Source organism: Miscanthus floridulus, chromosome 17 (assembly GCF_019320115.1).
Source record: "Miscanthus floridulus cultivar M001 chromosome 17, ASM1932011v1, whole genome shotgun sequence".
Classification (NCBI taxonomy): domain Eukaryota; kingdom Viridiplantae; phylum Streptophyta; class Magnoliopsida; order Poales; family Poaceae; genus Miscanthus; species Miscanthus floridulus.
The window spans coordinates 45,939,014-45,966,034 of record NC_089596.1 but is presented as its reverse complement, the minus strand read 5'-3'; the positions used below and the strand labels follow the sequence as shown (position 1 = coordinate 45,966,034).

At 47.5% G+C, this 27,021-nt stretch overlaps 4 protein-coding genes and 1 pseudogene across 8 annotated transcripts; all 5 read left to right on the top strand.

Moving 5' to 3' along the window:
* Positions 1-477: 477 nt before the first annotated feature.
* Positions 478-4,199, top strand: LOC136515608 (uncharacterized; annotated as a pseudogene).
* Positions 4,200-10,432: 6,233 nt separating this feature from the next.
* On the top strand, positions 10,433-10,855 carry LOC136515607 (uncharacterized). The gene has a single exon (XM_066509147.1). It carries the CDS (start codon positions 10,433-10,435, stop codon positions 10,853-10,855), a length of 423 nt encoding a protein of 140 aa, XP_066365244.1.
* Positions 10,856-18,405: 7,550 nt separating this feature from the next.
* LOC136515606 (uncharacterized) lies at positions 18,406-18,897 on the top strand. Its single transcript, XM_066509145.1, has one exon. The coding sequence runs from the start codon at positions 18,406-18,408 to the stop codon at positions 18,895-18,897; it is 492 nt and encodes a 163-aa protein (XP_066365242.1).
* A 93-nt stretch (positions 18,898-18,990) lies between these two features.
* Positions 18,991-19,515, top strand: LOC136515605 (uncharacterized). The gene has a single exon (XM_066509144.1). It carries the CDS (start codon positions 18,991-18,993, stop codon positions 19,513-19,515), a length of 525 nt encoding a protein of 174 aa, XP_066365241.1.
* A 3,434-nt stretch (positions 19,516-22,949) lies between these two features.
* LOC136517730 (uncharacterized) lies at positions 22,950-26,442 on the top strand. 5 transcript variants are annotated; one of them, XM_066511375.1, is made up of 6 exons: positions 22,950-23,751; positions 24,438-24,628; positions 24,826-24,875; positions 25,381-25,454; positions 25,852-25,911; positions 26,039-26,442. In XM_066511375.1, the coding sequence occupies exons 2-6, from the start codon at positions 24,558-24,560 to the stop codon at positions 26,279-26,281; spliced, it is 498 nt and encodes a 165-aa protein (XP_066367472.1). In that variant the 5' UTR covers positions 22,950-23,751; positions 24,438-24,557; the 3' UTR covers positions 26,282-26,442. The 5 variants fall into 5 exon arrangements, 3 of the variants coding, with proteins under 3 accessions (XP_066367472.1, XP_066367473.1, XP_066367471.1); XM_066511376.1 differs by having other exon boundaries at positions 24,108-24,628; positions 24,829-24,875; XM_066511374.1 differs by having other exon boundaries at positions 24,108-24,628.
* Positions 26,443-27,021: the final 579 nt, after the last annotated feature.

Genomic DNA, 27,021 nt, shown 5'->3' with positions numbered 1-27,021 from the left:
TGTCACAGAAGCGAGAACAGATAACATCGTCGCTGACTGAGCTGACGGGTTTAACTGCATTATATTGATGCGAACTGAGTAATGCCATATAAATTTGTCACAATCCAACAACTTGCTTTCTGACCAAACTGAACTTTTATAATTTTAATCCCTGTAATTTTGCCAGGTTTGTTTGGGATTCATGCTAGCTAAAGTTTCAATCCCTGTAATTTCAAGGAAGAAAATTCATATGCAGCAAGATCTTATTTTGTGTGAGAACGTGTGTTGAAGAGCCGACTTCACCGCCTGTCGTTCACCTCTATCGCGCGCTGCTGTCACCCAGCCCAACGTTGTCTGCAGCACTGCAGGCTATCCTAAGGTCAGTCCAGGTGTTGCTGAGCGCCCTACTGTTTATGATATGGCATTTCAAGATTGTTTTCACCCCTGCCTATTGTTTAGGTCCCGCAGTTGTAAGTGGAGTGGCTTGATTGTTGATTTTCAGATTCAAAAACATCGAATGTTATGTGCCATCGATTTACTGATTTTGAGCAGTCTTCTCCTGTCATTTTTTTGGTTTTGTTGTGCTTCTTTTTCTTTAACACAATCTATCTGTTTAATCAATGCATCCATTCACTGCTCACTGTCCGGCAATTGGTACGCAGAGACAAACAAAACAAAATATAAAGGAGGGAAAGGATCACTATTCAGCATTTAGGACCATGTGCTCTAATAATACTTGACTGCAAGCTGATAGTACTACTGAAATAGTTTAGAGTTCACTGTTCAGTGATCGTTTTAAAATATAAATGGTATCTATGTATACATGGCATTAGATATGTGTCATTCATCGTCGCCAAGCTGTTGAGTGGTTATTCAGTGGTGCGTTCTTTTTTCCTGTTAGAAGCAAGGAATGACTCTGATCCTGAATCTCTTCTCTTCGATATGTCTTCCTGTGTTCTTGTACTCATAGGTTGGAACTGGGTGTGCAGAAATCTTTTTTTCTAACAGGAAAAAAATATTAATAGAGAATTGCTGCCTAGCAACATGGTGATATTTTGCATCTTGCCTTCCTGTTTTACTCACACACTAATCCAATTGTTGCAGAAGTCTTGAACACATGTTCACTTGATTTCAATACTGATTTTCATTATAGCCTTTATGTGCTAATTGCATTATTCTATTATAGATTCATACAATGGATAATAATTCTCTTGCACCATTGGGAGACAAGACTAACACCTCCAAAGAAGGTAATATAACATCGTATCAAATATTACATGGCATGTACTATGTGTATGTGAGCTTATATTAATTCAAAATGCACTGCAGTCGATGCTAAAGAACTTAAGAGGGAAAGGGATAGAGCTCGATGGCAACAACAAAAGGATGCTATTAATAAGAGGCGTCGTGAAGCCTATCATCAAAGAAAAAAGCAACATGTTATTGGAACTACCAATTGTAATGCATCCTAACATATTAACATTGTCATGTAGTGATGAATTGACATTTATTTTTTCTTATTATAGATATATGTAATGTGTAAAATTTTGTAGATGACGACGCTGCATCAAATAAGGAAAACATTGGTCCTGCTGAAACAAATGATTGGCTCCATAGGAATGATTCCTATCAGACCAACAATATTGTTGATGAGAACATATCCACACGATTATCATGTAATTGAAGATGCTGAAATATTTTAGGTCTTTCAAAATGATATTGCAATAATATGACCCAATAAAGCTAATGAATGTATTTGTATGATTACATTGATAGATGAGCTAGAAAAGGAGACTATAAAGAAGGAGAGCACTATTGGTTTCACCAGTACCCCTATTCCCGATGCTAATGAAACATGTGTGCAAAGTACATCAAAAGGTAACTACAAGAGTGAATGGTACAAAAACATGACACCTGAACAGAGGGAAGCAAGGTGTGAGCGCCAAAGGCTGCACAATAGGGAACCCAAGCATAAAGAGGCATTAAAATTGTCTAAGAAAAAATTCAAAGAGGTACGGAAGCACACCCTGCACTCGGACTCTGTCGCCATGGAGAACCCGTTATTTATTCCTGAGCTTGTGTGGCCCGCTGCAGGCCAATCTAGAGCTCAAGGATCCACGGCGAAATCTAGTGATTGAGTTATCCCAAAGTCCAGTGCAACACCTATTTATATTCCTCCACCTCATGAGGAGGCCGATGATGAAGGATGCGATGAGTTACTGCCTGGCCATATGACACAGAGATCACATGTTCCATTAGGACAAAGACGTGCATTGTTGACACGTCGTAACATGATGTTTGAGTGTCGCATTGGTTCAAACACAAGGGCACCTAATAAAGATGGTGACTGCATGGCTGAAGACCGAGTGGATGCTAACACACCCTTGCCTCAATCAGCCATGACCAACAATGGTAAATACTGGTGCCCCATTATCCCATTTAGGTGACCTATATACCATATTATATCTCACCAATCCATGGTCATTCTATGATTAACAGAAAATGCAACATCGTACATTCAGGCTACATCAGGCACACCGATGGCACCACTATTTGATAATTATGAATGCATGGCTGAAGAACACCTAAATGATAACACGCCCTTGCCTCAATCAGTACTGACCAACCATGGTAAATATTGATGCCTCGTGATCCCATTTAGGTGACTTATATTATATATCATATTATACCTAACTCAACAATGGTCATCACATGATTTTCAGAAAGGACTGAACCTAGCCTTCAGCCTACATCAACAGCACCGACGGCACCACTATTTGATAACAGTGGTAATTTATATTATTTTCTAACATTCTATAAACTATTTGAACTCCTTTGTTTATATTTACTCGTAGTTATACTAACTCACGTATGTTTGACAGCCATAGATGATGATGAGGGAGATATATTTGAAGAGGATGATGAAGAGGATGAGGGATACCTGTTTGCTGGGCAAGGTATTTGTGCGAAAGACCGAAAAGAAATCAAATCTTCAACTGCTTCATCTAAACTATTGTGGCTTAAATGTCATTTTAGATGATGACGATGTCCAAGACAATGACCTTGAGGAAGACACAACTTCTGTCCCTGAAGTACCTGACCAATACGAAAAGGTGTATAGTAACATGCCTACAGATACCCATATGCTAAAACATGTCACAAATTGCGAGCACTGCGATGCGAAAAGGTTTGAACATGAACCACCTGGGTTCTGTTGTCGTAGCGGAAAGATCAAGCTCAATGAACCAAACGTACCTGATGAGCTTATGAGGCTTTGGTCAAGTAACGACATAGATGCTAGGCACTTTCATAACAACATTAGGTTTTTCAATGGCCATTTCTCTTTCACTTCTCTATATTGTCGCCTCGATAGCGCTATTGCAAACATGAAAAACTGTGGCATATACACCTTCCGTGCACACGGCCAGATCTATCATAACATAAGGTCATTTGGCAAAGAAGATGGTAAGGAGCCAAGACATCTTGAGCTTTACTTCTATGATGATGACCCAAGCCATGAGCACCGCTATCGACGATGTCGTGAAGAGAAGTGCCAAAAAGACAAGGAAATCATTGAGAGGCTTGTGGCCATCCTTCGTGACAACCCATACTCACAACAACTTAGGAGTTTGGGCTAGGATGACCACCTCAAGGACTATCATGTCACACTAAACCTTGACTAGAGGCTGGACCAGAGAACATATAATGTGCCGTCAGCTTCAGAGGTGGCTGCTGTTTGGATCGAGGCAAGCGAACTCCTTGGTCAGTTCTAGAATAGTGTTGTCCTACATGGGAAAGATAGAAGCAGACACGACATGCGCTCATATCATGGATGTTACGATGCTCTTTCATACCCTCTATTCTTCCCTAAGGGTGAGCTTGGGTGGCACATGGATATTCTGAAGAAAGGAGTTAGTATGGAAGAAGTCATCGGGTATCGTGCCCTACAGAAGGCTCGTAGTGGGTCAAAAGAAGAAATAGGTTTGTTATTCTTCTTATTTAAATACTTCGCATACATGTAACTCAGTGGTTATTCTACAAACAACTCTAATTCATGGCTATTTTTTGTAGACTCCCCTGGTAGACTAGGCGTATCTGTGCGTGACTACTACCGCTACAAGTTTCACATGCATCTAGGAATATTTAACCCCATACTATACGACAAGCGTCTATTCCAGCAGTTTGCAGTCGACACGTACATCAAGATCGAGAGTTCTTGATTAGATTATATATGCAACCATCAAGATGATATTAGGGCCGACCTCTACCAAGGATTGGTTGATAGCCTACATGCCGGTGAAGGTAGAGCAGAAGCTGTTGGAAAACGGACAATGATGCCTTCATCATTTATTGGAGGCCCCCGTGACATGAGGCGTCGGTACATGGATGCCATGGCTCTGGTACGGAGGTTTGGTAAACCTGACATCTTCCTGACTATGACATGTAACCCAAACTGGGATGAGATCAAGTGTGAACTCTACCCTAGCCAAACACCACAGGATCATCTAGATCTCGTTGTTCCGGTCTTTAGAGCAAAACTACAAGAGCTAAAGGATAGACTACTAAAAATGATATCCTTAGAAAGGTGCGAGCACATGTTTATGTTGTGGAGTTCCAGAAGAGGGGTCTGTCGCATGCACTTTTTTTGCTAATCATGGATAGGAAGTACAAGATCACATGTCCAGAGCATTATGATCACCTCATCTCAACCGAGCTCCCGAACAAGAAGAAGTACACAGTCTTGTACAAGATGGTTACCAAACATATGATACATGGCCCTTGTAGACTACTTAATCGTGATTGTCCATGCACAAAGGGTCGTGATTCCTGCAAGAACCATTACCCTAGACCTTTCTGTGATGTCACAGTACAAGGCAAGGATTCATAACCTGTTTACAGACGGCGTGAAGATGGCCGAAAAGAAAAAGTTCACAGACATGAACTTGACAACAGATGGGTCATGCCTTACAACCCGTATCTCCTCCATCTATTCAACTACCACATCAATGTTGAGGCATGTGGGAGCATCTAGGCAGTCAAGTATCTGTTTAAGTACATTTACAAGGGTCATGACCAGGCGTCTGTGGCTATGAGAGAGGCTGACAAGGAGGATAGTGAAGGGAACTATGGGGGGTACGACCCCGGATACCCATGGTAGACCACATGGGCTGCGCCCCCAGAGGCGGCCCAGCCCATAGGACAAAGCCTTGCAGGGCATGACTCTAGTCGGCGCCTTCCGCAAGACATCTGGAGGATATCCTGAAGATACTACGAGATCTGTTAGGATATGTATGATTCCAAGATTCCTGTAATCAGTTATTACTTTCTGGTTATCTCTCAAATCTAACCAACTTATAACCTTGCTCCTCAAACTATATAAGGCGGGTAGGGACCCCCTCCAAACACACGCAATATCATACGATAGCTAATATAAACCAACAGACCATAGGAGTAGGGTATTACGTCATACTGACGGCCTAAACCCATCTAACTCGTGTGTCTCTGTTGCCTTCTTGTTCTTGATCTTATGCTCCTCTGCTGATCAATCTACCTTCGTGGGATACCCCTCGGAGGACTACCGATGATATTTTGTCGACAGTTGGCGCGCCAGGTAGGGGTGTGAGTGCTATTTTCTTGTCGAACAAGATGGCTTTTTCCACAGGCTCTTCGTCCCTTCCATAGCCTGGCCAGATCTTCATGGTTGGATCCATCTCATGGGTCATCAATGCTGATAGAGTCGAAGAGCTCCTCGATCTGGTGCAGATCATTTTTGTGCCGATCACCCCCGCACCTGTAGCTGCAGATCTGATCTTGGAACCACTTTTGAGGTCACCTTCATCAACAACTCATCGCCCGCTTCCTCGCTACCAGAGGAGGCAGATCAACAATGATGATCTAATCAAATCTATCGACCGGGTCGGTCTGAAGCTCACCGATTGTCTCTCCATCGCCGAATCGGCTCTGGACACTCTCGTTCAGCGCCGACCACCCTCTGATCTAGATCTATCGGAGGCTGCTCAGCAAACTCTAGGGGTTATGGCCCTACCCTTTGGGCTCACCAACGCCGCTGCTACCTACCAAGATGCCCTGAGGGGCAAATTCGCCGACCGGGTGGGGGATATCCATCTTCTCACCGATCAGTTCACCGACCAGCTTCTGCCGACAGTCAACATGCTGCACACCAGTCGATGTCCCAGAGCATCCCTCCTGACCATCCTAGAGGAAAATCTAGACTCCGAGTCCTAGGGCTCTAGGGAGACCCACACCAAAACCTTCACCGAGCAACCCCCTCTCCCGCCTTTCCAGGGTGGCACGATTTTCAACATCAGCATTGATAGCCCCCTCGGAACGGCAAGACCGATGAGGAACGCGCCGCTCGTGAGAACCGCAACGTCAACCACGCACAGCGCCATGCAAATGAGCACGCCATTGCGATGGCCAAGACTGCTCGAAACAACTAGTTTGACTCACAACCTCGACAAAGAGTTCCTCCGCGTTGATGGCCACGACGTCTTCAAGACCTCGAGTGCCAATTTGGCAGTAGCCACCAATGAGCTCGCCTACCTCCCGCAGATGCCCAAGCTCGCCAAGGTCGCTGCCATGCTTAAAGCAGCACACTGTTAAGTCAATGAGATCCGTGAGGATCAGAGACCTTCGTGCTCCACGAGCATGATTCGTCGATCAGCAGTGCCAAGATCCAATCGCCGCCCCAGTCAAAGCTGTTTCGCCGACCAGTCATTGCCTCTCTAGGGGGGAGCCGGGGGCCACCACGCCGAACACCTTCGCCAACACGACTAGGAGGTCGAACAGGACGCTCGAGTGCACCTCAGCAATCTACAGGATGCACTACGGCGTATCGAGCAGCGTCGCTTCGGTCACCATGAAGACGAAGTACGCCACCACTAGGAGTACGAGCAGGAGTACGGAAACCTAGGCTCAGCTCTCGAGCCGATCGACGCTGGCAATGCTACAGTCAACACCGACAACAACCCCAAAGGGCCCCCAGCGTTTACGAGGGTGCTCCAAACACTTCGGTGGCCCCGTGGTTTCAAAATCACTGGGGTCGAGCCCTATGAGGGAAGGATGAATCCAACATGGTGGCTACAAGCTTACGCCACTGCTGTCCGCACCAGCGGGGGAGACACCAGCGTCATGGCGAACTATCTTCCCATCATGCTCACTCTAGCCGCCATGAGCTGGTTCACAAGCCTTGCCCTGGACTCCATCGGGTCCTAGGAAGAGCTGAAGAAAGTCTTCACCGACAACTATATGGCTACGTGTACACGGCTGGGCACCAAGCATGATCTCAACCGCATCACCCAGAAGCCATCCGAGCTCCTCCACAGCTACATCAGACGCTTTTTCGAGATGAGGAATTCTATTCCTAACATCACGGAAGCTGAGGTTATCACCGCCTTTGTCTGAGGAATTCATCACTGCGAGCTTCGTTCCAAGTTCAATCGTAAGCCACCTACAGGCATCGGCGAGATGATCACGACCGCCAACCAATACGCCGACGCCAAGGAAGCCAAGATGAGCTTCAACGAAGATACGGGCACTCATCACCTGCCTCGCCGCTACGACGACCGCCCCAACGACCGACGCCATAATGACCGCTGCTATGACGACCATAGTTTCCACCGGGACAGTGGCCATGATCGGCCAGAAGGATCCAAGCCCGGTCAAAATCACCGTCGCCGGCCAGACCACATCGTCGCTGCCGTCAATGAACCTTGCGCCAAGCGCAACTACGATGAGTAGTACAAGAAGATCCTTGATGACCCGTGCCCCCTCCATAAGAACGCCAAGCATAAAATGAAGGACTGCCTCGGTTTGGCCAAGGAGTTCCAGGACAAAAAAACTAGACGACGATGCCAACGACGGGAACGGAGGTCGCCGACCACCTTGGGGCAATAACAACGCCTTCTAGGACCATGACAAGGTGGTCACCACCATCTTCGAAGGCCTCGCCTCCACCGAGAGTAGAAGAGAACAGAAGCTAGCAGCCCGACGAGTGCTCACCGTCACTTTAGAGGAAACCACCGCCAACCCCAGCTATCGCCCATGGCCCATGGTCCCAATCACCTTTAGCAGGGCCAACCAATGGGCGAATATACCATACATAGGGCATTTCCCCCTTGTCCTCGACACAACTGTCCAGAAGGTGCTTTTTAGAAAAGTGCTCGTCGACGGTGGGAGCGCTTTGAATCTACTCTTCGCTGGGGCCCTAAAGGAGTTAGTCCTCGGGATAATAGATCTCACACCCTCGGACTCCTCCTTCTGGGTTGTGGTACCTGGCAGGGCATCCAAACCACTTGGAGAGATCACCCTACCTATACAGTTCGGCACGGCAAGCAACTACCGTGTCGAGCATATCAACTTCTACATCGCCGACTTTGACACCACCTACCACGCCATACTTGGTCAGCCAGCTCTGGCCAAGTTCATGGCCATGCTGCACTATGCCAATCTGGTGCTGAAGATGCCTTCGCCCGCTGAAGTCTTGGCCTTGCGGGCCAACCTCTCCATCGCCTACGCCTGCGAGACAGAGAGTCTCGCCCTCACCAAAGCTATCGACCTCTCCATCCAGATGGCTAGCGTGGTCACTGAAGCCAAGACGGTGCCTGCCAAAGACATGGAGATCCCAGAGCTAGAGCCTCCTCACGCCTCCGCCAAGTCAAAGGAAGTCAAGGAGGTTAGCCTTGGCCTCGACAACCCCTCCAAGACCGTGAAGATTGGGGCTCACCTTGACCCCAAATAGGAAAGCACGCTCGTCTCCTTCCTACGTGCCAACACCGATGTGTTTGCTTGGAAGCCTACAGATATGTCGGGGGTACCATGGGAGAAGATCGAGCACTCCTTGAATGTCTCGCTGACCGCCAGACCGATCAAGTAGAAACTCCACCGATTCATGCCAGACAAGAAGGAGGCTATTAGGGTAGAAATAAAATGGCTCTTAGCTACCAGATTCATAAAAGAAGTGTATCATCCAGATTGGTTAGCAAACCCTATTCTCGTTCGAAAAAAGAATAAAGAATGGAGAATGTGTGTTGATTATACTGATCTTAACAAACACTGCCCTAAAGACCCATTCAGCCTACCTCGGATAGACGAGGTCGTAGACTCCATCGCTGGCTGCGAACTGCTCTCCTTCCTTGATTGTTACTCCGGCTATCACTAGATTTCCCTGAAGGAAGAAGATCAGATCAAGACATCGTTCATCACACCTTTCGGTGCTTACTACTACACAACTATGTCCTTTGGACTCAAGAACGCCGGGGCAACCTATCAAAGGGCCATCCAGATGTGCCTCGACCAATAGATCGACCGCAACATCGAAGCCTACATCGATGATGTGGCCGTCAAGACCAAGACCGCCGACAACCTTATCGCCAACCTTGAGGAAACTTTCACCAACCTAAACAAGTACCGATGGAAGTTGAACCCTTCAAAGTGCATCTTTTGAGTTTCATCCGGTATACTGTTGGGCTACATTGTCAGTGCTCGAGGCATCGAACCTAACCCTAACAAGGTCTCCGCCATCACCAACATGAAATGGCCGACATGTGTCAAGGATATACAGAAGCTTACAGGCTACATGGCTGCTTTAAGCCGCTTCATATCGCGCCTCGGCAAAAAAGGGCTACCTTTGTTCAAACTCCTCAAGGCCTCCGAGTGTTTTTCTTGGTCGAAGGAGGCAGATACAACTTTTGAGTAGCTTAAATTGTTCCTAACAAAGCCTTCGATCATGACGGCACCATGACTAGATGAAACTCTACTGATCTACATCGCCGCTACTTCTCGCGTCGGCAACACTGCTATCGTCGTCGAACATGAGGAAGCCGGGCACGCCTACAAGGTGCAACGTCCAGTCTACTTCATCAGCGAGGTACTTAATGAGCCCAAAACTCGTTATCCTCAGGTATAAAATTTGTTATACGCCATTCTGATTACCTCGCACAAGCTCCGACACTACTTAGAATACTACAAGATCACCGTGGTCACTGAGTTCCCTCTGGGGGACATTCTCCACAACAAAGAGGCCAACGGCCGCATCATTTAGTGGGCTGTTGAGATTGGCACTTACTCCATCAAATTCAGAAGCAGACCTACCATTAAGTCATAGGCGCTTACTGATTTCATCGCTGAGTGGACCGAGATCCAAGAACCCATTACCGCCACTTGCCCCGAGCACTGGGTGATGTACTTCGATGGTGCCCTTAACATCAATGGTGCTGGTGCGAGCATTCTATTTTTTACACCGACCAAGGATAAGCTACGCTATGTTCTCCAGATACACTTTATAGCTTCCAACAACGCCGCAGAATATGAAGAATATCTCCACGGTCTCTGTATAGTAGTCGAGCTCGGCGTCAAACGTCTCATGGTGTATGGGGACTCTGCGCTAGTTATCAACCAGCTCAACAAAGACTGGTCCTGTTCTAGTGAGAAGATGGACGCATACTGCGCCGAAATCAGGAAGCTTGAAGGGAAGTTTTATGGTATCGAGTACCACCATGTGGTGCGAGATCACAATCAGCCAGCTGACCAACTCTCAAAGATAGGTTCTTCTCGCGCCGCGGTTCCACCGGGGGTCTTCGTTCAAGATCTTTTGGCGTCATCCATTAAACAGGAAAAGGAAGTTGAAGAGATTCCCCCTGCTGAGCAGTTGGTACTTGCAGTACCTTTGCCAGTCGCCGACTGGAGGGAGCAATTCATCAAGTACCTCACCAGCGCCGAAGTACCCGCTGACAAGACCAAAACCGAATGCCTAATTCACCGAAGCAAGCATTACGTGTTGGTAGATGGTAACTTGATGAGGAAAAGTGCCAAGGAAGGGATACTGCAGAAATGCATCACCCAAGACGAAGAGTAAAGCTACTTCTCGAAGTTCACTCTGCTTCCTGTGCCAATCACGTGGCCTCAAGAAACCTGGTCGGCAAAGCTTTTTGAGCTGGTTTTTACTAGCCCACGGCCATCTCCAATGCAGAAGACCTCGTCTGACGCTATGATGGATGCTAGTTTTTCACCAAGCAAATACATGTACCAGCACAGGAACTGCAGACCGTCCTAGCTTCCTGGCCTTTCGCATGCTGGGGACTAGACATGATCGGGCCTTTCAAGCCAGCGCCAGAAGGTTTCCGGTACGTGTACGTGGCCATCGACAAGTTCTCCAAGTGGATCGAGTATAAACCGTTTGTCTCGGCTACCACAAAGAAAGCAGTCGAGCTCTTCGAAGATATCATCCACAGATTCGGTCTCCCGAACAGCATCATCACCGACCTCGGAACTACATTTACTGGCCATCACTTTTGGGATTTCTACGAAGACCGGTGCATCTTCGTCAAGTATGTCTCCGTTGCCCATCCTAGATCCAATGGCCAGGTCGAACGGGCGAATGGCATGATCCTTGATGCCCTCAAAAAGAGGCTATATCAGAAAGAAGAAAAGCATCCGGGCAGATGGCTCAAGGAGCTACCAGCTGTGGTCTAGGGACTGTGCACTCAAGCTAGTTGTAGCACCGGTGTGTCTCCATATTTCTTGGTCTATGGCTCAGAGGCCATACTTCCAGCGGATGTTGCCTTCCAAGCACCTAGGGTGGAAAACTATGATGAAGAGCAAGCCGTAGCTGTTCGGACAGAGGACGTCGACAGGGCCGAGGAAGAATGCCTGATCACCTGTGTCCACACAGCCAAATATCTAGAAGGCTTGCGGAGATACTACAACCGCAACGTCAAAGGTCATTCATTTACTGTCGGCGACCTCGTTCTCCGCAAAAAACAAAAAACCAAAGGGATGCACAAGCTCTCCTCCCCATGGGAAGGGCCTTACGTCGTCAAAGAGGTTACCCGACCAGGGTCCTATCGCCTATCTGACCCAGATGGAGTCGATGTCCCCAACTCATGGTACATCGAACACCTTATATGTTTGTACCCTTGAAACGCCTCAGATATGTACTCTTCACTTTGTGATGAATAAAGTTTTGGTCTCCATAATTTGTCTCCATTTTTTCTCCATTATGTTCTAATCTCCACATATGGTCGTTGGGCACTGCGATACTCCATAACGAGCTCCAATACGAAATCGCCGAGCATGTTTTCTCCAAATCACCGAGCACGTTTTCTCCAAATCGCCGAACACGTTTTCTCCAAATAGCCGAACACGTTTTCTCCAAAACGCTGAACATTTTTTCTTCCAAATCGCTAATGTATTTCACAATTATGTTTTATATCGCCAAACTTTTTTGCACCAAGTCTCCAAGATATTTCGCCAATCAGCGAGCAGCACACGTTTGTTTCTGTTCTCTCTAGAGAAGACCCAGTCTCCGATCTCTCCCTACACGTGCCACGAGCTCCGCGCTCTGCATTATGGGTGCTCGGCTATGGTTCCTTGGTAATGCCTGTTCCTCCTACACGTGCACGGGCTCCGCGCTCGATGTTATGGAGTATGGGCTAACCGAGGCTGAGAGTTCAGCAAAAAACTAACTGCTCGGACGCCACTTATGCTACATTTATCTCCAAGTTATTTCGCCAACTGCCGAGCAGCAAACGTTATGCTCTATGTTCTATGGAGAAGACCCAGTCTCCGATCTCTCCCGACACGTGCTATTGGTTCCATGCTCTGCGTTATGGGTGGTCGGCTGTGGTTCCTTGGTCACGCTTGCAACTCCTACACGTACACGGGCTCCACGCTCGACATTATGGATTGTGGGCTAGCCAAAGCCATAGGGCTCAAACAGTGGGCCAACTACTCGGGCGCTATTTTTACTGCACATAATTGCTTTCTGGTCGAAATCACAAAGACGTTTCCACCAAAATACCTGCAAACTGCATACACATGCGCCTTATAACATTTATCATATACATAAGTGTTTTTTGCGCTTTCGCGCGTTCTAACTACACCGTCCAGATGTTACAGATGATAATCTCCGAGCAGGTCACCGAGCACCGCTTTCGCCGTTCGTCTCACCAAACAAGTCTATATCGCCGACCAACTTCTTCGCTGCATCCTCCACCTCATCCTCTAGCTGCCGGGTCTTCGCATCGCTCAGTCCTTCGGCGAAACCGCCCCCTATCGACTGAAGGTCGATAGTTGGGTAATGGGACCGAACCACCGCGAGGACATAAGTAGCGACGGACACAATGGCATCGCGGTTGAAGCTCTTGAAGTTCTCCCACGCTGCCTGCACCTCTGGATGATGGTGTCCGAATGTTGCTGGCTACCGTTGGGCTGAGTAGCCGTTTCCAAGTTGACGCAGTCAAGCACTGGCTTAATTGCGGCAACTACAGCGTCGAAGTTCTCCCTTTGGGTCTTGGCCTCCTGCACCAGCACATCAAACTATGTCTTGGCTTTATGATGGTAGCCTGCAAGCGTTACAAGGTTCCATCATACAAGGAAGCTACTTCAATAGTAATTTCAACCAGGAGGTATTCACCTTTCAGCTCTTTGGCCAGTTTGTCTGCTCACTCTGACTCCTTCGCCTTCTCCTGGCAAAGTTGTTCGATGGCCTGGCGTAGTTGGCTGAGCTCTGTGTCTTGCTCTACAAGTGCAACAATTAACACCAAAAATATGGCTTTCCAGCAATATAAAAGTACATTCGCCGATACCGTACCTGCTTTCTGCTCGGATACATTTTTGAGTTGTTCGGCTTTCTTTTCCAACTACTCGGAGGCGCATTTCAGTTGGCTGGAGACAACGTCCAACTACTCAGACTGGCTCCGCAGCTACTTGGACACAACCGCTAGCTTTTCGGTCAGGACACCCTTTTGGTATTCTAGGTCCTGCGCGTTTGACTCTGCAAGGTCTCGCTCGCGTCGGGCCCTCTGGATATTTCTCTCCAAGAGGTTCATCTCCACTTTGAGCTTTTCATTCTCCTTAGCAAGGGGTTCCATCCTCTTTATCATCAGGCGGCGTTGCTCGGCAGTCCAAGTTATCTCTCGTAAATGCAGAATGACAATGTTGATACCCAATTACCAACGTCAACGAGGATCTTTCCAGACACAGCACTAACCTTGATCTGCTTCATCACCCTAGTAAGGGCATTCTCTAGTCTCCTGAACTCCTTGGAGGTGTCTTCCTCTTCGACAATTACTATATCGTTGCCACGCTTTCGGAGGATTCGGACAGCTTGAGCTCGAGGTTCTTCACGCTTGATCTCCTCCACCTCGTCATCTTCTGCTGTAGCTGGAGGCACTACCTGGGGGCTCGGTGGTTAGATGGCGGGTCTGACCATGCCCTCTGACGCCTTGGGGGTGCTGCCTGGTCCTTCGGCATCGCAAGATTTTCCACCCTAGATTCCGGCGCGATGTCGGTTACTGCAGCTTCTACTCTCGAGGACCTGATGGTGCCTGCCATTGCCAAGGGGGCTGTCGCCGACTTGTTCACCGTTGACGATAACTATTCGCTGCCGCCAAGTCCGCCAGTGGCAGCGATCGGGTCCCCCGCGTGCTGCCGAGCACCCGGGGAATCCGGGATGGGGTCCACCGGCATGTCCCCCGTTTTGGGGCCAGCCTTCGGCTGCTGCTCAGTCTGGACGGGCGGGGTTAGATCCATTGTTCACCTTGCACTACATCAAAATAGTTCATCAGTCACCACAAAAATTAAGAAACTATAGCAAAGTAACTTCAATACAAGGATACTTATGGTTTGGTCTGCCAGTTCAATTTCTTAAACCGGCGGTGCCTGCCCGAGCCCCCAGGTGCAGCCGTGGGGTCAACTCCCGTCCTCTACGGGGGAGGTCTCGGCTCCTCCTTGGTCGACCTCTGTTCTGCCTGCCGCTCTGGGGCCCTCTCCGCCTGCTGCTCTGGGTTCGCCTCCACCTGTTGTTCGGGGACTTCCGCCGCTTGCCCCACAGGGACTCTTGTTGTCTGCTATGTGGGAACTTCCCTTGTATGTGGTTTAGGGACTTCTTCGCCTCCCCCTGATTGATCCCTCATGTGTGTGCTTCGTGGAGGCTCCTTCATGCTCGGTGGAGGAGCCGTCAAAACTTCGTCGTCATTAGACCAATCCAACACCACGGTCCTTCATGTTCGAGTGGTCTGATCATCACCAAGCGAGATGCCACCTGGTTTGCGGGGAGCAGTAGCCGCCGTCTTCCTCTTCTTCTAGGCCAGCTTGTCTGCCGCTGCCCTCTTCCCCCGGGCTTTCTCCGACACCGGGGGAGGACTCTCCGTCCGACCAACATCCATACGCCTAGACTCCGAAGAAACACCGATGGAACTTTCTTCATGTTGAGCTGGTGGTCGTGCATCGACCATTGGCGACCAATCACCTCTCGGCATGCCTGAGAAGTACACCACCCTATCCTACGAGTGGATCTTCGCATGAGTGAATCAGTATACTGCTCGACAATAACAAAAGAAAAAGATTCTCAAAGCACATAGTTGCGATATTTACCTGAGGAGGTAGATTTTTGCAGTTAAAGGGCTTTGTATACCCTGACAAGCTGAATGAGGCAAGCAGAGTGAACAGCTCTGTAGTCTGCTGTTCAACAACGTTCCTCGATAGTATCTCTGGCCTCTCCCAGGTACCGTCGGTCTCCCCTTTGAACTCGAAGCCTGGGTGCACTCTCTCCTTATAGGGCTGAACATGACGCACTATGAAACTGGCCGCTACCAATCCACCATTGGTTCTTACGCCCTTTATTAAGCCGAGGTGTTCCTTCACTTTCTCCATATCAGCGCTGCTCGGCATTTTCGACCAACTCCTCTGGTTCTCCGGGATGTGGTCAGCGTCGCAGCGGACTGCTGGGTGGTTTTGTCTCATGTAGAACCACCTGGCGTTCCACCCCTTTAGTGATGTGTTCAGCGGCACAGTAAGCTACTCGCCCATCATCCCATCGCACAACTGGAGGTACACCCCGCCGACCACTTTGGAACCAGGGCCGCCTCTCTTTTTCAGCCAGAACAGGTGACAGAAGAGGTTGAAGTGGGGTAGGATTCTGAGATATGCCTCACAGAAATGGATGAAGATTGAGACGTGAAGAATGGTGTTGAGATGGAGGTTGCACAGACTAACCGCCCAGAGCTCCAATAGATCCCTCAGGAATGGATGAATAGGAAATCTCAACCCACACTAGAAATAATCCTCGAATACTACTGCTTCGTCAGTATGAGGCATCGGAAAGGACTCACCGAGGGCCGGCCGCCATCCGACGGTGGCACAGTCAGGGAGAATGCCAGCTTTCCACCAGTCTGTTCAGCTCTGCCTCTCCCATTCACGATGGCACCCACTCTTCGTCATGTCAGGCGCCGACGCTCACCTTCTTGGGGCTTGTTTTCTTCGATTTGGCCGCTCCCTTCTTCGGCGCCATCTCTCAGATCCGATTAGGGTTTGGCGGCGGTCTCAAGTGTGAATGTGAAATTGGAAATGGGAGGACTGCGGAGGAAGACGAAATGGCAAAGTGGCAAAGGTGGAAAATTGGGATGCGGCGGCGCAGTTATAAAGCACTTTCCCCACCTCTTTGTAGTCAAGGGTTTTTGGGAAACCGTTCCCGCGATGTGCGCCTCTTCGGATCCTCCACAACAGCAAGGTGGGCTATGACCTGGGCTTTTGCGCAACCACAACCCACGTTGCCCATTTATCGCCACCGTTAGTTGCTACTCGCCGAATAATCTCCGACTTCTCCGCCATTTATTGAGGCTCAGTAACCGTTACTGTATAGCCATTACTCCAGTTTTTTCTCCATGGTTTGATTTCTCCTATATCTCCGCTTATAGCTCAGGGACTAGTTGCTTGCTCGGCTGGTCTTTAACTGTTTCTCTGTTTCTGACCCTGGCACCACATGACAACGTCATCTACTGTTAGGCTCGGGGACTAAGTGGGCACACTTCACCTCGCGGTGAATGTGCGGGATTTTTTCTCGAAGACTACATACCTCTTGAAGAAGACTAACTCCTTCTCCTGTGGTCGGACTCTAAGTAGGCACACTTGGTCCACTGCAAAGAAATTTTTGATTCTAGACTTGAGCTCCTTACACCCTTATGGCAAGCCGTACTTGGGAAAAGCTGCTTGGTGATGATGCATGCTGCTCGGCAACCGCTCACAACTGCTCGGTGACTCTTCATGGTGGTCGAACCAAGAGTTTGACTACTCGGCTCTATTCGCATGTGCTCGGACAAGCTCAAGACGGCTTTGCACAACGGGTATAAGGTGCTCAGGGACTAGCTGTGGTGGGTACGACGCTAGATACACACGGTAGACCACATGGGTTACGCCCCCAGGGGTGGCTCAACCCACAAGACAAAGCCTTGCAGGGCACAACTCTGGTCGGCGCCTTCCGCAAGACATCTAGAGGATATCCTGAAGATACTACAAGATCTGTTAGGATATGTATGATCCCAAGATTCCTGTAATCAGTTATTACTTTCCGGTTATCTCTCAGATCTAATCTACTTGTAACCCTGCTCCCTAGACTATATAAGGCGGGTAGGGACCCCCTCCAAACACACGCAATATCATACAATAGCTAATACAAACCAACAGACCACAGGAGTAGGGTATTATGTCATACTGACAGCCTGAACCTGTCTAACTCGTGTGTCTCTATTGCCTTCTTGTTCTTGATCTCACGCTCCTCTGCCGATCAATCTACCTTCGTGGGATACCCCTCGGAGGACTGCCGATGATATTCTGTCGACAGGAACATTGATGAGATCAAGTAGTACAGAGATGCTAGATGGGTAACCCCCCTAGAAGCCTTATGGAGGATATACGGGTTTGATTTGAGTGATAGGTACCCTTCTGTTTTGTCCTTACAGCTACATCTTCCAGACATGCACATGGTGTCATTTCATCTGTGCCAGGGGATTCGACGAGTGCTTGATCGTCTAGGTGCTGACAAGTCAATGCTTACAGCGTACTTTGAGAAGAATAGGACAGATGAAATAGCTCAAGGTATATTGTATCAGGACTTTCTCGAGTTCTATACGTGGCAAGCACAGGGCAAAGTTTGGCAAAATAGGGTGCGTCGTGATACATTACGATAGATTGGAAGAATCGTGTTTGCCAATCTAGTCGAGCGTTACTATCTTAGGGTTCTCTTGAACCACGTGGCAAGTGCAACCTCGTTTGAGTGTCCAAGGACCGTGGATGGCAAAATCCTACTGACCTTCCGTGAAGCTGCAGAAAGAAGGGGCTTAATGGAAGAGGACAACACACTGAACGAGAGTCTCGCTGAGGCAACTGGGTGGATGATGCCATATGCGCTATGAAGGCTCTTTGCAACAATATTGGTATTTTGTGAGCCTAGTGATGTGTTTGGACTATGGGAGAAACACAAGGAGGCAATGCCGGAGGACTATAGGCACAATAATCAATCCACCTTCATGGTGGAGCAGATGGTCCTCATGGATATTCAAAAATTGCTACAATCAATGCAGAAGGATATAAAGATGTACCCACTTTCTGATATCGACGACACATATGATGCCTCGTGATATTCCTAGAGAGATTTTTGAGGAGGCTAGCATTAAGGTTAACGAGGATGACGTGGCTCTGTCAGACACCCTTAACAAGGAGCAGTGGGCTGCATATGATGAGATCATGTCCTCGATTGATACCGAGGATGGGGGTCTCTTCTTTGTGGATGGTCCTAGCGGGATCGGAAAGACTTATCTGTATAGAGCACTTCTCGCTACTATACGCAATCAGAAAAAGATTGCAGTGGCAACAGCTACATCTGGTGTTGTGGCCTCAATAATGCCTGGTGGTAGAACCGCCCACTCACACTTCAAGATTCCCCTCACCATCGATAATGGGGCCTTTTGCACCTTCACGAAACAGAGTGGTACTACCAAGCTGCTTCGGGCCACATCCCTTATTATTGGGGACGAGGTGACAATGATAAAAAGGCAAGGTGTTGAGGCACTAGACAACAGCCTTCATGATATAATGGACCGACCAGAGTTGCTGTTTTGAGGGAAGACCGTGGTGTTCGGTGGAGATTTCAGACAGGTTCTTCCTGTTGTTCGGAGAGGGTCAAGGGCTCAGGTAGTTGGTGCCTCACTGCGGATGTCGTACATTTGCTATTCCATGCGGCATCTAAAACTGGTGCGCAACATGAGGGCAAAGAGCGACCCGTGGTTTGTAGAATACTTGTTGCGCGTCGGTGGAGGTTCTGAGGAGGCGACTGTTGATGATGAAATCTGTCTTCCTCATGATATATGTGTTCCGTACATCGGGGAAGATAGTGACCTTGATACTCTAATTGATTGCATATTCCCTAACCTCAATGCAAATATGTCAAGCAAAGATTATATCACCTCTCGAGTGATATTATCTAAGCAGAACGAATGGGTTAATATGATTAATACGAAGATGATAGGTCGTTTCCACGGGGATGAGATGGTGTACCATAGCTTTGACTGTGCGGTGGACGATCCGCACAACTACTACCCTGAGGAATTCCTTAACACTTTGACACCCAATGGTCTACCTCCACATGTGTTGAAGCTAAAGATTGGTTGTCTAGTCATATTGCTTAGGAATATTGACTCTGCGAACAGACTTTGTAATGGTACCAAGCTTATCATATGAGGGTTCCAAAAGAATACCATAGACGTTGAAATTGTGTTGGGACAACACGCTGGAAAGCGGGTTTTTCTGCCTCGAATACCCTTATGCCCGTTGGACGATGAGATGTTCCCTTTCCAATTTAAGCGAAAGCAGTTCCCTATTTAGCTCAGCTTCGTAATGACTGTTAACAAGGCACAGGGGCAGACTATCCCTAACGTCGGGGTATACTTGCTGGAACCAGTGTTCTCACATGGCCAATTGTATGTTGCGCTATCAAGAGCTACAGCAAGATCGAACATTAGGATCTTGGCTGTGCCGGCTGCTGAGAAGGACGTGAACAAGGGAAAAGAGAAAGAGAAGGGGAAGAAGAGACCGACAAAGGATATATTCACAAAGAATATTGTATATAAAGAGGTTCGAACTCTATGAAAGAGGTAATGCATTACACGTTGATACATATTTTTTCAAGATATATCAATAGTACTTTAACTTTAAAAATTAACAAACAACTTATGTGCAGGATACTTCTAACTACAGCTTCAACTATCTACATGCTTCATCTGCAAGAAGTTAGATGCCGCATCTTGGACTTGAAAATCTTCTAGATTAATCTTTGACTGGTGACCAGCTACAACTTGGTGTTGGTGCAAAGCACGTTCTCTTGGTCGAAACATTGAGAGATTAGATTCTTAATTGTACAATATATTGTAAAACATGTATTGTAAAACACAAACTTGTTATGATTAAGGTGAATGCTCATGTATTGCAACTTGTAAAACATCACGATTGCAATATCTATTTTAGATACAGTATAACACGTGCTCATACATATGTTATCGTGATATTATGTGTACCCGTTGCAACGCACATGCATTTAACTAGTATATATATATATATATATATATATATATATATATATATATATATATATATATATATATAGTGTGTGTGTGTGTGTATGATATTGTGAGCTCGGGTCTTTTATACCCTGTCCGTTTAATCGTTTCTGTGGCTTATAAGCCGGCTGATGTTATTTTGTTGTGAAAAAATACTATATCATCACCGATAAACATGGCTAATATGGTGAAACTAACCGGTTGCTAGTTTAGTGAAAACCGCAGCCCAAACTGCGCGCAGCCTAAACTGTGTGCGCTTGGTTACAACTAACCAGCTTCCCACCGACCTGAGCCAGCTCCCGCGCGTGGGCCTGACATTGTCGTCGGTGGATGGGTGCAGTCAGCTTTCGCACGCTTAGATATTACTAGTCCATCACGCGCACCTTTGCGCGCGCCGGCGATTAAATGAAAATCAAACCGTGCAACTAACGACGCTTATCTTGATCTCAATACAGACATAGTAAGTACCGAGAAATGCAGTGCAGAGGTAGCAAGTCTACTCCATATATGATTTGTTGTTTTTGGGAGATATGGATTTTTTATCACAGGCTGAAGAAGAGGAAAATGGCAAATGGCAAAAGTGTTTAGAGGGAAAAATTGTTAGAAAACATTAGAATGATAAGCAGGCGTGAGTCACATTTAATCACAGCCAGCGGCAACTAAAAATGCGCAGGTTCATCACAAACAAAGGCCATGGCAAAGAAAAAAGCACAATACAATGATGTTTTCACTATGCAGATGGAACGTGGATATGTCAGCTATCATCACAAACACAGAAGACTGCAAGGCAAAGGCCCCAGATAATAGGCAAAGAAGATCACAAAGGAAACCTTTAACAGTTTTAGAGGCCTCAGAAATATATGCATATATGTACAAAGGTTGATAAAGGAACCTCATACTGAAAACAAGGACAAACTTTGCAGGCATTTCATTAAATTAGTAAAATTCAGATACGGATGTTCATGTCACATGATTGCACCTAGTTATAGAAACAAAAGTTTTAGGTTGTATCATAGTAAAAGTTTGCTAAGGTGAAAAAAAGAGTTCCCGATAGATCATGGTATGTATTACTGTACAGATAGAGTTTCAGAGTTTTAGTTCATTTCACTGTCAAAAGATAGATTTGGATATCTGACATTAAAGGACAGAACTTAACCATATTAAGTCCTACATTCCTGTACCTGGCACTGAACCATATTAAGTCTTGCATTCCTCTACCTGGAACTGAACCTAAGTCTTGCAAACCAACACGTTCTTTTAAAGGTCTGTAAAATTTCTCTTGTCGCAATGAAGAAGATAAGCTTTTTTTTGAATGAAGACATGATTTTTATAGGCCTCAGAAACATACCAATCATCATCTGCTCATCAACTTAGAGCTTCAAAGCATGCTGACAACTGGGTTACCCAGAAATTGCACAATATAAGTAGCAGGTCATGCCTAGTACATCACAAGCAAATGAACATCAGTTCATATCCTTGAGCAACGGGTATGGAATTTTTATCACAGGCTGAAGGAAAAAATTAATGGCAAATGGCAAATCCTTGAGCAACGGGTATGGAGCTGCAGGCATTATAGGCCAAACCCTAGAACAGGAATCCAAATCAACGTAGGGAGAAATCAGAGAGACAAAAGCAAAATCACAAAACAAGAGGAAACAGGAGCACCTGAGACCGCTCCGTGCCAACCGTGGCACCATTGAGGCCCACCTGCACACCATGCGCGGCCAACGCAGGGGCTCAGCCGGTGCGCCGCCGCACGGGGAGAGAGGGAGGCGGCGAAGCAAACACAGAGAACCCACCGAAGCACCTGTCGACCGGAAAAGAACGGAGGCGGCACGACGAGGGCCCAGCAGGCCTGCCGCCCTTGGAGGACCAGCGGGAGACTCCCCGCCGTACAGAACCAAAGCGAAGACTCCAATGCAGGCTACACCGGTGGGAGTTGAAGCACGAAGCACAGGGCGCACTGATGCGACAGACCTAGGGTTTTGGAAACTCGAGGAACAAGGAGGAGGGAGGAAAGGGAAGCTCCATGGTCGCAGCAATGGGGTCAACCACGGCCGAATTCGCCGCATGGGAGTCAGCGTCGGTGGATGCAGAGGGTAGAGTAGATCGGCCGGCGGCGGCGCAACGCGGAGGAGGAGCGCGAGGAAGGGAATGCGGAGCCCCGCCACAGGAGAGGCGAAGCAAGTGCTGGAGAGGGCGCACCACCGGCGTAGGCGATGGGGAGGGGCGGCGCTGTGAGAGGCGAAGGGGAGGCACAAAGGAAGGATGACGGTGGAGCGATAGTGATGAGGAGAGAGCGGAGGAGATGAGGCCACGCCGCGGACAGGTGCTGGAGTGATGGGAGGCGACGAGATATTTTCGTGGACAACCATTTACTATGTGACGTGGGGTCCTGCACAGTAAATGTCCGGTGGAGTAAAACTCAGCCATCAAAACATGATTAAACGACCGAAATTTATTTTGCTACCGTGGCCACGCTAGCTGGTCGGCTAAGCAAACTGGATTGATATATTAGAGACGCCACCATGTTGTCAAATTCATTTGAAATCCCACGTTTCTCTCTTCTCTCGTTCTCTCACCTCTCACTCTCAGAGCAGCGGATCCAGCGGTGCTCGCCCGCCACCCTGCGCCGCCGTCGTGCGTGACCGGTACCGGCGACCTCACGTGCGCCACCGCTGTGCGCGACCGCTGAATCTGACCTCGCCTGGGCGGTGGCTGCATCTGTGGCGAGCTCATTGCGGGAGTGGGGAGGTGCTCGGGCTTCGCCTGACTCGGCGGGGCGGGGGCGGGATCGGCTGCCGCGGCCGAGGCGGGGACTATGAACCTCGAGGTGCTCAAGCAGGCCTGGCGCAACGAGAAGCCCGTACCGGAGATCGTCCGCTTCGACTCGCCCCTCGTCTCCCGCGTCTACGAGCAGATGGGGTCCGCCGTCCGGGCACCTCGCGTGGCCGCACTGCATCCCGGCGCCCCCTCCCTACGACAGCCCGCGGCGGCCCCTCCCCACCACGGTGCCAGATGCGTGGCCCCCGGCGTCGGCGCGGCCAGCCGCGCGGCCCCTGGCGTTGGTGTGGCTAGATGCGCCAGCCAAGGCGGGTCGATGGTGCGGACCTCCCGGGCCGCGCATCCAACGGGGCCCGCTCGGGGTGTTGCAGCCGGTGGCGGCGCTGGATGCCGCATGGCAGAGGTCCGCGTGGTCCCGGCCCCAAGCAGCGGGATGGCGCTCCGGGTCACGGCGCCCACGACGCGCTGCTGCTGCCTCGTGAGATTTCCACGCGGCCACCCCGTGCGGAAGGTGTCCACGCCGTGCGGAAGGTGTCAACGCGGCCATCCTGTGCAACGGCAAGCAGCAGCCATTCCTGTGCGTGAGATTTCCATTCTATTCGTGCTCTTCAAAGTTCCGTGCAATTAACTGGGCTTTGTTTAGTTTGTCCCAAACTCTCAACTTTGGCACTACGCAAAAAGAAGATTCTCCGTCACATTAAACTTGCGGTACATGCATGGAATACTAAAAGTAGACGAAATTAAAAACTAATTGCACAGTTTGGTTGTACTTTACGAGACGAATATTTTGAGCCTAATTAGTCAACGGTTGGACAATTATTACAAATACAAATGAAATGCTACAGTAACGCTACAGTATATTTTGCCAACTTTACACATCCAAAATTTGGCAACTAAACCAGGCCTAGCTTTATTTGGTGATCCGAAATGCAGGTGCGATGCAATCTTGAAGAGAGAGAGGGAAAACGCATTTGCCCTCTTAGCTGCTGGTGTTCTCTACGAGATTTGGCCTCGCATGCACAGATGCTCGAACCTCTGATGTGCATGTGCTTAATGAGATTTCTGTGAGATTTCAATGGCCGATTGCGTGTGTTTGATAAAATGGTTTCTATGCGATTGATGTTTGATTTTTGATTTACATCACAATTGCTTTCCTCCACTGAGCAACCAAGGTTTCTATGCAATTTTGATTCAGAATATTGATGCATCTAGCGAGAGACAATTTTGCTTTTTGCACTTGAATGCATAAGTTTCTATGCATAGGCAATTATTTTGATGCATCTCGGCGGCTCCTCCCTCGCCCGGTGGCACTCCTCCCTCGCCAGTCAGTCAGCACCAAGCAGGTCCACGAACCGTGTCGAGGAGACCTGTGGCTAGTTCCGCATGTTATCGCTGCGTGTCAGCACTGATTACCGAGATCAATTCATGGCCGGCAGCACCACACCCAGCTTCAGGTGAAACATCGATTAATCTGCATAAAAAAATGTGGCCCAATCTTGAACTTTTTGCGAGCTCCAGTAGTCCAGTTTGCTTGTTGATTAATACGCATAAAAAATGTTCTTGGTTTTTATGCATTGGGTAGCCGTGATGTATTTTTACGACATACGACAATTGTTTTTCCATGATGTTTTTATCTAATTTTTGGATGCAGCAGAATGAATAGGTGGTTTGCAGAAAATGAAGAGCTACCAACGCAGACGAGTATGATTTCTGTGCAATTGATTTTTTATTTCTATGCTTCTTGAGCCAACTGTATAAACAAGAACTCATTTCAAAGACTTCTATACATTGTTGGAGCATATTTTATACATTATTGGAACACAATTTTATACATTGTTGAAGCACATTTATATTTAATGTTAGAATACATTTTCATACCGTCACGTTATTTTACTATGCACAATTGTCATATGGCCACCACACATAACCTGTTAAATCGAACGATCTGGCAGCATGCAAGACCTTGTGTGCTTTACTGCTCCTAGGCATGGATCAGCTCGTAAGAATTCATGCTTGTGTGTTGCTCGCATACTTTCTTACTGTTATCATTGTTTTTTATGCGACTGCCTGTTTATGATGTTCGTGCTGGTGACTTGCTTCTCCGTTATCTACTCTCCAAATAGGGTTTCTATGAATTTTTTAGGGCTTCTGGAGGACATCAAAGCCGCATCTTGATTTTATTTCTGCATTTTTTTGCCCTATGTAGACGATGAAGATACAGCAACTGGTGACTACTTGCTTATACTAGGATCGCGTGGCTTCCATGACATGACCGAGAAGGTATTTTTCTTGAGGACATCAATGCATGGTGAGAACGTCGATTAATCTGCAAAAAAATTGTGGCCCATTCTTGATTTTTTGCTAGCTCGTCCAGTTTGCTTGTTGATTAATATGCATAAAAAATTGTGGCCCAATTTTTTCTGGTTTTTTTACAGTATTCTCATTCCTGGTTTTATGTGGATTTGGAGATGTTGCTAGCTTGTACATCGATAGCTATTGGATTTTTTATGCTTTTCCATGATATGATATGATAGTAGGTTAATATTTATTTCTATGCTTCCATTCATTCTTCTAGTATTTTGCATGGCTAAAGTGTAACTTGCTATGTATTCTATACATTGTTAGAATAAATTTGTATACATTGTTGAACAATTATCAATACATACGGGCATCCCAGAGGTGGTGCATCCCCATCCGGGCCCAGCATGGCAATGGGTGCGTCGGTCTGCCAAGGGAGGTGAGTAAAAAATTATTATTTTTCTTTCCTTTGGTTACTATGCTTGTATGCATACTTTTCTATGCACGGTGAAACTGTGTTTTGGGACCTGATTATAACAAAAAAAATTATATCGTTCACTCTCGAGGCCAAGGAGGCCATCACCACGGTCCTCAAGGACGTCCTCCTCGACGACGACAACCCTGAGGACCAGTTCAGCAGTGGCAGCAAGGCGTTGCTGAACGGGCTATCGTCGTGCAGCAATCTTTCACTGCATATCGTTAGTTATTCATTTGGAGTGAGTGATCAACGGTGGCTCAGACATAGGACGTGGCTTGTGATGTCCACGACTTCCACGACTTCCTTGGCTTGGTGCGGTGGCGTAGTGTGACCTTGATATAGTTGATGGGTTAATGTAAAAAGTTGATGTTGCAACAAATTTTTTTACATTCTTGGAGCAGCACTTCTACACAATTATATCCATGGTTGGAGCACTATTCTATTCATTGTTAGAACACTTCGACATATGTTGCTGAAATAATTATTTGTACGCTTTTACACAATTCTATGAATCCGATCGGCCAACACGTGCCATGATTCAAATTTCAAATTTTTGAGAAGACGAGATCGTCTCCATATTTTACGTTTGCGGTCTCTAGCAGTGTTCCCATGTTAATTATACACCCCCACAGTGAAAAGCATGATGTTGGTGGAGGTAATTATGGTTGTCAGGTGGAATGTCCAATCTTATAGAGAGGTTTTTACGCGGTAACAAAATTAATCTTTATTCATCTAGCCACAAATTTCTATGCAACATCGGCACAAAAAAACTTTTCTGCGTATCTTGACTATTGATTCTATGCATCCAATCGCCCATCACGTGTCATGATTCAAATTTCAAATTTTGGAGAAGACAAGATCGTCTCCATGTTTTACGCTTACGGTCTCCATGTTCTATACATTGTTCCCATGTTAATTGTACAACCCCATAGTGGAAACATGATGATGGTGGAGGCAATTACGGTTGTGTCAGGTGGAATGTCCATCTCACGGAGAGGTTTTTACGCGGTAACAAAATTATTTTTTATTCATACAACCACTAATTTCTATGCAACGTAGGTGCCAAAAACT